This window comes from Tasmannia lanceolata, unplaced genomic scaffold, assembly GCF_043159265.1.
Source record: "Tasmannia lanceolata isolate RefF3 unplaced genomic scaffold, GAP_Taslan_0.1 ptg000013l, whole genome shotgun sequence".
Taxonomy (NCBI): Eukaryota; Viridiplantae; Streptophyta; class Magnoliopsida; order Canellales; family Winteraceae; genus Tasmannia; species Tasmannia lanceolata.
Genome location: NW_027518690.1, coordinates 39,778,238 through 39,788,878, shown reverse-complemented (window position 1 = coordinate 39,788,878; position 10,641 = coordinate 39,778,238). Strand labels below are relative to the sequence as shown.

Genomic DNA, 10,641 nt, shown 5'->3' with positions numbered 1-10,641 from the left:
TTGGGCCCTTTAGATCCGTTTGATACTAATTTAAAAAGGGATCTCATGTTTTGATATGATAGGGCCTACCATCTCTACCTTGGGGTGCAACTTGGGTCAGGCTCAACCCGAACCCGACATGATCAACCCGGTTTTGGCTTGGGTTGGGTTGGCATTTCCTTGGGTTAGGTTGGGTTAGGGTTGGGCAAAGCCAACCCGATTTAATTTCGGATTAGGTTAGAGTTGAGGCCTTTGCAACCTGAACCCGAGCTCCTTCATCTAGTGAGTTTCTTAGGGTTAATGTTTTTTCTCGTATTTTTCTTTTTAGCCCTAGATAAACCCGAACCCAACCCGACTCAATCCGACCTGATTTAGAAAAAAACAACCTTCAATGATGTTGGGTTAGGGTTGACCATCCTCGACCCGATGCTTGGGCTGGGTCGGATTAGGGTTGAGGGAATGCTATCACTGGTTGGGCTAGGGTTGGGCTCATCTCTACCCAAACTGCTGCATATGATGGGCCCATCATCTCCACACTATCAAATGGACGGCCTCGATTAACCAATGCTGGGCCCACTGTAAAGTGCGCTTGCCTTAACCATGGGGGCCATTTTAGTAATTGTACTCGTCTCGACCTTAACCTAGATCGCACGGTCATTTATAAAGGAGGAGAAACCCTAACCTTGTCCTCTCTTCTCTCTGCGTAAGAAACCCTAAACCCTAATCCCATTTCTCCCTTAGATCTCCAACCATGGTAAGAAAATCTCTGCGATTCAGCCATTTCGTTACATTTTCTTCTATGCATTTTCTATTTCGTCTGTTTTCTTCGTCAGCTCTAGGGTTTTGATCCATTTCCAAAACAAAAAAAAAAGGGTTTTGATTGTGTTTTTGTTTTGTTCCATTTGAAGCCGTTCAAGAGATATGTGGAGATCGGGCGAGTCGCTCTCGTGAATTACGGGAAGGATTATGGAAAGCTCGTCGTGATCGTTGATGTTCTCGATCAGAATCGGGTAACTTTTTTTATTCTTCTTTGTATTTTTATTGAATTAGTTACATGATTCCTAGAATGATTTTCTGTAAGAACAGTTATTTTCACTTTCTTTAATCTTGTCTGGTATAAGAAAATGATCAAGAATGCGGTTTTCTTGGTAATTTGTTTTTCATTCTTTTCTCTTGTTTAGATGGAGCTTGTTACGGCGAATATAAGGTTTAGGTTGTGTTAGAAATGAGATTAGGGTCAGAGGAGAGGAAGAAGAAGAAGAATGGAGAGATGGAGAGTCTCCACTTGGGAGCTCCTCATGAATCTGATGTATATATAGGCCCAAACTAGGGCAACAATGTACAATAACTACAATACACCTGACTACTACAAGTAATGTCTAAACTACCCTAATACATTATTCAACACTCCCCCTCAAACTGGAGTGTATATGCTATGGAACTCCAAATTGGTACAAAGAAAACTACACCAAACAACTAAAAATAACAAAATGTACGTAATCTCAAACACACATCTAGCTTGGTATGACACTCCTCAAGCTGATGTGGTATATATATAAGAGAAACATAACGAAAGATAACGACCACTATGAGAGTACGGTCGTCGAGATCAGTAGCCACAAAAAAGAAACAACTCCACCTGAAGTAGCATTACGGCGAGAGCAGTCACGTCACATCCGGGTCTCCTTGAATGAGAACCCGGCAAATAAGTTTGAAACCGCGAAGGATCAAACTGTGCTCCTCCGCAGGGGAATAACAACAATCCATCGAGCAAAAAAAGGCACACCAAAGGTGCGCATGTGAGCAACGATGAAGCATCACGAGCAGGAACACTAGCTAAGCAGCATCATGCCAATAGAAGATAATCACTGATGGGAAAACCAACGAAGACAAGGTCGACGAGGAAACCGTCGCCTGAAGAGAAGAAGAGAGAGAGAAGATAACCAGCCAACGATGAGGAAATCATCATCTGGTGACAAGGTCGACAGCATGAACATCTTTGCCCGAAGATAAGAGGAAAAGGACGGAAAAGATAAACCAACCAACGATGGGGACACCATCGTCTGGAGACTAGGTCGACGGCATGAACATTGTCGCCTGAAAAGAGCCGACCAACGATGGGGAAACCATCTTCCGGAAAAGAAAGGTCGACGGGAAAAGACCGTCGCCTGTAAGAGAGCCGACCAACGATGGATATGGAAGCCATCGCCTAGAAAAGAGGGGATAAGGCATAAAGCCGAGAAGACAAAGACTGAATACGGAGCACAACAACACTCCCCCTCGGGCGAAACTACATGAGCTCAGAGATAGAGATGACAAGACAAGGAGGACAATATCAAGACAACAATAGATAAGGCATAAAGCCGGACAACACGAAGAGACATGAAAACAAGACAACGCTCCTTCAAGGAAAGACACAAAGAACTGCATGAGAACACTCCCCCTTAAGAGAAGACAACAAAGATAGGCAACCATAAAAAGAACAACATAACAACATAAGAACACTCCCCTAAGAAGACAATACGAAGAAAAAGACAACACTCCCCCTCAAGTTGAATACCTTCAACTTGCAATGACAACGAATACAAACAAGGCACCACACCTCTCGGACATTTCATCAAACACATAGTGTGCGCCTTCAAGAAGAAGACAAAAAAACGAAGACAAACATGGCACCACACTCTCTTAGACATTTGAGAAAACACTTGGTGTGCGCCTTGAATAACTGCATAGAAGACATAGAAAACATAGAAGATAATACTAAACAATGGAACGAAAGAGGTGACATCAACACAAAAGACGTAGAAAACAATGGAAAGAAAGAAATGACAACACTAGACAACACTCCCCCTTCAACTTGCAATGAAAAGAAGAAAATCAAAGCACCACACCTCTCTCGGACATTTCATTCAACACTTGGTGTGAGCCTTGAATAACAACCCAAATGAAGAGAAAAGAAAGAAATTTGATGTGAGGTTGGGTGTATTGGGAGCCATTTGAGGAAGCTAAATGGGATGGTGGTGATAAAGTATGGTCAAAGAAGGATTTAGGATTGTGAGTTGAGATTGGGGGTTGGGATGGTGGTGAGAAAGTATGGTCAAAAAAGGATTTGGGATTGTGAGTTGAGATTGGGAGTTTTGAGTTGAGAGCCAAATAATCCAAAAAATATAGAAAAGAGAAAATAAAGGGTTGAGTGGAGATTTAGGAAGCCAAAGAGGGATTTGGAGATTTAGGAAGCCAAAGAGGGATTTGGAAATTCAAGAGAGAAAGAAAGGGAAGAATTAGGGATTGGATGGAGTCTTGGGATGCTAAAGGGTGGTAGATGGAAGAATAAAGTGGATCTTGGATTGGGGGGTGAAGGTTTACAGCAAGGAGAGAGAGGGAGATGGGTTGGTTACGGTAAGAGAGAGGAGCAAAGTAGCCCATAAGACGTTTTTTTTTAGTATTTTCGGGAATAATAATAATAATAAAAAGGAGAGATAGAGATTGGTAGGGACACCGTAAATGATGATAAGGGGACAGAGAGATTTGAGGGACTGAGGAAGAGAAAATAGCAGGAATGGATATGAGAGATTTTTGAGGAAAAATACAACTGACCCATACGCAAAACACAAGTTAGATAGATCTGTGAAAGATTTAGGATTCTCCAATCTGAGGTTGGGTCTACTGCTATAAGCTGGACTTATGGTCATCAATCAAATCAACGGATCTGATCACATACATGTGGCAAAAGTGGGGCCAAATAAGGAGGGACTAGAATTGGGGTCACCCACATGATATCTAACAAGATCAGAACCACTGTCAAGTAGGCCCTGCAAAGATGACATAAGATGAAAACCTCACTCATTGGAGAATGTTAGCCACCCGATTGGTGGACTTGACTGTGTATCAGTTGTCAGATTAGGTTTGGTTTTTTAGACCACAATGGACAGCTGAGATCATGCAACATCATCTAGGTGGGCCAGTTGTAGTGCTTCTCATTGTGTCTTTGATAATGTCTTCTCATAGAACATTCCTCTATATTTAAAGGGCCCACCTCTGACTAAGCCCCCATGATTTCTACCAATGAGCAGTATAGAGTATAGAGTCTATAGACAAGGTAATAGGGTGCACTTTGTAATATTTGACCCTAGTGAGAAATGCTTGAAGCGAGCAACCACACTTGACCCTATTTAGGATAGTCAGAGGCCCAAAAATCAAGACAATTGGAAATTCTAATACGCAATAACGTTTTTTTTTGGTTGTTGAATCTAATCCGTTGATTTTATGATTTTACTTAAACTTTGACCGTCATCATTCGACAACCGAAAATACATTTTGATGGATGCTACGATTGTCCAATTGGAATGAATTTTGGGTTAGGAGATCCAATATATGGCGTATTAAATGGAAGGTACGGATCAACCAAAGGGGAGTCTATTAGGAATATCATGAGAGAGAGAGAGAGAGAGAGAGAGAGAGAGAGAGAGAGAGAGAGAGAGAGAGAGTAGAGTTGTGGGTTATTTTGTCATTTTAAAAGTTTTAATGGAGGTAAGTATCCGAAGTTTGTTTTTGGGATGTTGTGGCAATTATTTTATAAATGTAGGACTTTTTAAAAATTATGAAATTTATGAGGACTATTTAGCAACAATTTAGCCTTCCCCAGATCCCGCAATGATGGGAGCCTCGTGCACTGGGCCGCCCCTTTTTATTTAGAAAAAAATTAGCAAACGAGAGACTAATAGGCAAAAATCTCAAAAAATCAAAGAAATCTTGTGAAACCCATTTTGTCTACCTCACCCTTCCAAATGAAGAAGGGATCTCATTCCAGTTCGGAATGAATGAGAGGTATAATGTGAAATCCTTCTCGAACAGTTCAGTGAAGATGTTCCCTTTTTCCATTTTCTGTTCCTCATCAGTTCAGTGTCCAATTTTTCATTTCAGGAGATTGCCATCAACTGGCGATGGCTGTGTTGAATTAAGTGCTCTGCCACGCCACCTTACCTATCATCATTTAAAAAAAGAGAAAAAATTCTATAATTTTCTTACAGCTTCTTCAGTCTCATAATATCCAAAACTCATATATTCTTATTGTTAGTGAACTCACTGATTAGTTGTGCCATTACCTGATTTTTGATGTAGAAAGAGGCATATAACCCAAAAGAAATAGACTAACCAGCTAGTATTGGGCACTTTTTCAGTGTACTTTTGCCAATAAAGAATCAATCATGCATGCATCCCAATATCATTACTTGTGTGCTCACATGGAAATCTGCAGAACCTTACTGCTCTACAACTCTTGCTACCATTTAGTTTAACCAAATTCATGTGGTATAAATGTTCAAAAAGCACTTGTCCAAAATAGACACTTCCAAGCAATAGATAGTTATCTGTAAAAAATCAGTCAAAATACTGATTATGCTTGCCAAGGTTTGAAAACTTGAAACTCTTCTTAAGCCTCATTGGGTGTCCTGATTCGGCTTGCTTGAGATTCAGTTTAGGATTTGCTTGGGTCAGTTGAATTTTTGCTTTTAAACCGTTCAAAACTCAATGGGATAAAAAATGATTTGTGGAGCACCAGTTAAGATAGAAGTACCTGTCAAATTAATCAAAAAATGCATTTTTTGACAATAGAAGGATGATAATAGTTGAATAAGGATGGTATGTATTTGATAGGTAAACTCTACTAGTCACATGTGCCATTAAACTTACAAGTTACAAGTCCTAAGTATTTAATCAACCCAATAATCATATAGAACAAATCAAAATTCAGTCATATTGTTTACTTGTAATGATAAAACCGGTGAATCTCATGTGACAACACAACACAAGTGCATTAAGCCAATAATATTAAACTACAATGTTGCATAAGAAATATGAATTTAAATAGTAAATCAAGAAATTATAATGTACCACACAAATTAGGAAAGGCCTGAAGAGCTAGAGCCCAGCAGTCATAATGATAAGCATGATTGATAATCCCTGAGCAATATTTCATTGCTTTCTTTATACTTGGTTCCATTCTTTGCAAACAGATCAGGTTTGGTTAACCATTGCCAGGATCAATTATCAAGACAGTTGAAGTCTCCTGTGTTGATATACCCTCCAGCCCGCAAGCTCTCATTTCTATCTCTATCATCATTGCCATTCTCTCCACTGACAGTGGGTTGCATTTCTATCTCTATTTTCATTGCCATCCCTTCACTAGCACTAGACGGCATTTCTTATACTTCTTCCATTTCGACATCCTCTACTGTTGCAGTTGGTGTGGACTTTCTCAAGTAATCAACGAGTTTTCAGTTTTATTTTCTTAAATACCAGGTTACAAGTGTAAATTTTCCTGACTTTGAATCAAGTAAAGTCAAATGCCCAAGCCCTTGGGCTTTTTTTTAGCGAGCTTTTAAAACTTGTGATGCTATCTTTATAATAATGTCTTGCAATGATTCGTGTATGTTCCATGACATCCATCTCTTCTTAATTGATATTCCTAAGGCTTTCCGCATTGAAGGAACCTTCCTTGTGATTTCAAGTAAGGCTCATGTCAGGAAATGCCTTTTGAATTTTGAATTTTGATCACAGGGGCTGGGAACTTGAACAAAACTGGGTTAGGTAATTGTAATTATTTACATGGCGCGTTGAAAATGCAAGCGTGTCAGATCGGTGAAAACATGCTGTGCTTGAAATTAGTATGAAATCAATATTGTAAACATGAATATGTTAGCATAATTATGTGCCCCAATGTATCAACATTTCTTGTAAGATTTCATAAAAGAAAAAATATTTTTCTGTTGGATTTCTCTTTTTCTTAGAGATGTTTAACCAATATGCTATATATTCTGACACATTCTTTCCATGTTTACCAATAGGATTTGTCAGTTATCACTTATCATCGTTCTAGGAACATGGGAATGTGGTGCTATGACTTGCTTGAAATTAGTCAGAAAGCAAAATTCGTCATTTAACATCATCTTTTATACCTTGTTGCTAGGACCATGGGAATTTTGTGCGTTTTCGTTCATGGCCACAAAATTGAGTTTTATTCGTTACCTATGTGCTAGGAACATAGGAATGTAGTGTGGTCTTTTAATTCCTCATTATGATGCCTCTAACTACCTCACTTCCATACCATTGCTTGCCTAAAAATATAAAAGAGAAGGATGGCTGCCGTCTCATGTTTGACGAGCATGTTGATTTGACAGGCTCTAGTTGATGCCCCTGAAATGGTTAGATGTCAAATGAATTTCAAGCGGCTTTCACTGACTGATATCAAGATCGATATCCCAAGAATACCAAAAAAGAAGTCTCTTGTTGCTGCCATGGAAGCTGCAGGTAAAACATTTAGTTGTTGATGAAATGAATGATGTATTGTATTCCTATTTGCCTATTGAAAAAGGAGTGTTAATGATGGCAGATGTGAAGAACAAATGGGAGAAAAGCTCATGGGGCAGGAAGCTGATAGTGCAGAAGAGAAGGGCTTCTCTCAATGACTTTGATCGCTTCAAGGTCATGTTGGCCAAGATTAAGGTTTGTGAAAGCTCATTCATCATCCCTCTTGGGGTAAAATATTCAATGTAGTATTTGACAAAATCGCAGTGCATGCTTGACCTCATCCATTACTAAACATTCAGTTGAGGAGATATCTTAATTTTCTTAAAACCCGGAAGCTAATTAAAAAAAAACATTCGTTTTTTAAAACCCCATCTCAACCGACTAGAGTAACCTGTTTTTTTTTTTTTTTTTGAAAAATGACAAATATATTCATATTATGAAATTAGCATTGGGGACGAGAGGTCCCATCTTGCATTACATAGTATGGCCGGTCAGGAGCATACTCCTAGACTATCAAAAAATAGAATATAGCTAAAATGTCTTCTTGGTCCCAATTACATTCTGATTTTTCCTATTACATTCAAAGATCATCCTATCATCCCATTAACATTCCAACAAAAAGCCATCCATACAACAGAGCCATCCTGCTTCCAAAATTTCGCTTCCAAAAACCTCGCTCCACTAGTCTTCTCTTCTCCAAGAATCGTAACCAGTAAAATGCCTCAAGATGCGAAAGACCAAAGTCTCTCAAGCTTGATGAGGATCTGCATCATTTCATTCACTCCCCGATTTCCTCTTAAAGATTTTTAATGAACCAACTTAAACAGGCTTCCCGCCTAAGGGACAAAGCAAAATAGTTCCTCAAGATGTGAAATCCCGAAGTCTCTCAAGCTTTGATGAGGATCTGCATCGTTTCATTTGCTCCCAATTTCCTCATAAACTTATTACGAACTAACTAAAACAGGCAACCCACCAAAGAGATTAAACAATAAAATTCCTCAAGATGCGAAAGACCAAAGTCTCTCAAGCTTGATGAGGATCATCATCGTTTCTTTCGCTCCCAAATCTCATCTGAGAAGGTTTAATGAACCTACTAAAACAGGCATCCCGCCTAAGAGACAACTAACCATAATCCTCCAACCAACAACATAAGCACGCATCCCAATTACTCATGATCGTCCTTCCACCTAACAACTTACCCTTCTTCCAGAAACTGATTCAACCATCCTTCTTGACTGAGATAAATATTAACAACTTAAACCCTAAACCAATTCCCTTAAACACATGACAACATCTTGAACCTTAAAACAACAAACTCTTCCCAGCATCTGAATGAAAATAACAGACCTAGATCCAACACTATTTACTTAACCCAGAGGCGAAAAAAGAAAAGGAAAAAGAAGAAAGACCAAAAACCCTAATCACAAACTATTTATAGTAGGGAAGATGACCTTTCTATTTCTTGAGGGCAAGGAGCTCTTCCTTCCCTTTTCCAGCTGCTTTTTCTTTTTCTCTCCCGCAAATCCCTTCCATTCCCAGAAACATTTTCTTTGTTTCATCAATATTTTCCTCATTCCTATCCCAAAACATCACCAATCGGCAACATCTCGTTAAACTCGTCAGAAGCCTCCCCCGAATTAACCTCAATCTCCTTCTCACGTGATTCTTCCCATGAACAATACAAGAGCGGACTAAGTGGCTGACTTCCCTATCCAGAGAGTCTCTAGAAGTCTGACTCCTCAATCTAGAACTCCAGCAGTCTTAACCTTTTCTCTATTTTCCTCCGCCATCTGTGCTTCCCATCGCAGACGCCTTTCTTTTCGTTCCTTTTCTAAAGCTTCTTTGAAATGGGGAAGTTTGTAAACTGGCTTACATACTTCTTTGACATTACAGCCGGAAAAATTCCTCCACCATCTGTGCATACCATCGAGTAACCTGTTGTACTAAAGAAAATCTATTATGGGTGTTACTGCTAAAAAAACATGAAAAATCAGATAGTATTATAAGCTTTATAATCTCAAGAAAATTGATATTATACTCGACCAAGTAAATTAACATGATTCGTGCACATTTTAGGCTCTCTTTTTTTTGGATTGTGAGAACCGATTGGAGTCTGGAAGTTATTTATTGGACTCAAATTTTTGTTTATTTTGAATCCAATAATCAGTTCTGTCCTTGCCATTGGTTCTCGAAATCCAAAACAAACAGAGCCTCAGATGAGTTGAGTTTTTTGTATTCTTGTTTTGAACTTCTGATTAGTAATTTGTCTCGAGCTTATATGTGCAATGTTTGTGTTCAGAGGGGAGGAGCGATCAGGCAAGAGCTCTCAAAGCTGAAAAAGCAGGCTGCATCTTGAAATTCATCCATGATTTCCCAAGTTTTTTATAAGATTGTCTTAGTTATAATTTGGGTTCTGTTATTTCCCTTTCTGTTTCGTTAAGTTTGGAGATTAAATGTGATTAGATAATATTTTCAGCTAGTGGTACTCTCTTTCATTTTTGGGACACCACATGTTTTGATTAGGCATGAGTAGAGTTCTACCTGTCCTCTCGTCAGGATGTTGAATCAAAGCTCTTAATTGTCTGATCAAATATAGAGATTCTCGAATGTTCTCCCCTATTTGGCTTGTTTACTTTCTGGTTTCTGCAAGCTGATTCGTGAAGGACCTCCTTTCTCCTTATGATCAACATTGTTATGTATATTTTTTGTTCGTTCTATTTCATGTCAGCCACTGGTTTGACGTTGTGGCAGATATGCTTCTTTCCTAATTTCGAAACCCACTTCTTTGCCATTTCCCCCTCATTTATACCTGCTACCAATCTTTTTTTTCTTTTTTTTTTGCAATTTCTGATTTGTTCTTCAATTCTTTGTGAACAACAGAAAATACAGGAGAGAGAGAGAGAGAGAGAGAGAGAGAGAGAGAGAGATTCTTTGTTCTTCAATTCTTTCTGATTTGCATGCAAAAAGATTTTGGACATTTTAATTCTTCGATTTGGGTGTTCATAAAATTGATCGTCTCAATGTGTGTTTACCCATGATTTTGCGAGAGAAAATGAGGTCATGTATATCTCTGTGCTCGTGTTTAACATTTCTTCATGTTTCATATTATTTATTGTCGTGCTTGTAGATCTTCGTCCAAAAATATCAGTTAAGATGTCTCAATGCCAGGCCCAATGTCTCCCCCCATTTGTTTTGGATCTTGACAACCGATTGAGTCCAAAACTGATTATTTGACTGAAAAAAATGTTTAGTTTTGAGTCCAATATCGAAAACAGGGCCTCAATGTTAGCCTGTCGCCCTTCTTTAAGACCCTGTCATCCTAACATTTGTCGCCCTCCATATTAATTCTGGAGT

At 38.9% G+C, this 10,641-nt stretch overlaps 1 protein-coding gene across 1 annotated transcript; it reads left to right on the top strand.

The window, feature by feature from the left end:
• Positions 1-579: 579 nt before the first annotated feature.
• LOC143890091 (large ribosomal subunit protein eL14z-like) lies at positions 580-9,906 on the top strand. Its single transcript, XM_077394642.1, has 5 exons — positions 580-733; positions 888-989; positions 7,158-7,287; positions 7,370-7,482; positions 9,587-9,906. Exons 1-5 carry the CDS (start codon positions 731-733, stop codon positions 9,641-9,643), a joined length of 405 nt encoding a protein of 134 aa, XP_077250757.1. The 5' UTR covers positions 580-730; the 3' UTR covers positions 9,644-9,906.
• Positions 9,907-10,641: the final 735 nt, after the last annotated feature.

What these genes read in the sequence shown, in the direction of transcription:
- LOC143890091 (XM_077394642.1), top strand. An exon ending in TGCTGCCATGGAAGCTGCAG is followed by an intron (nt 7,288 to 7,369) that starts GTAAAACATTTA and finishes TAATGATGGCAG; the next exon opens with ATGTGAAGAACAAATGGGAG. An exon ending in TCATGTTGGCCAAGATTAAG is followed by an intron (nt 7,483 to 9,586) that starts GTTTGTGAAAGC and finishes GTTTGTGTTCAG; the next exon opens with AGGGGAGGAGCGATCAGGCA.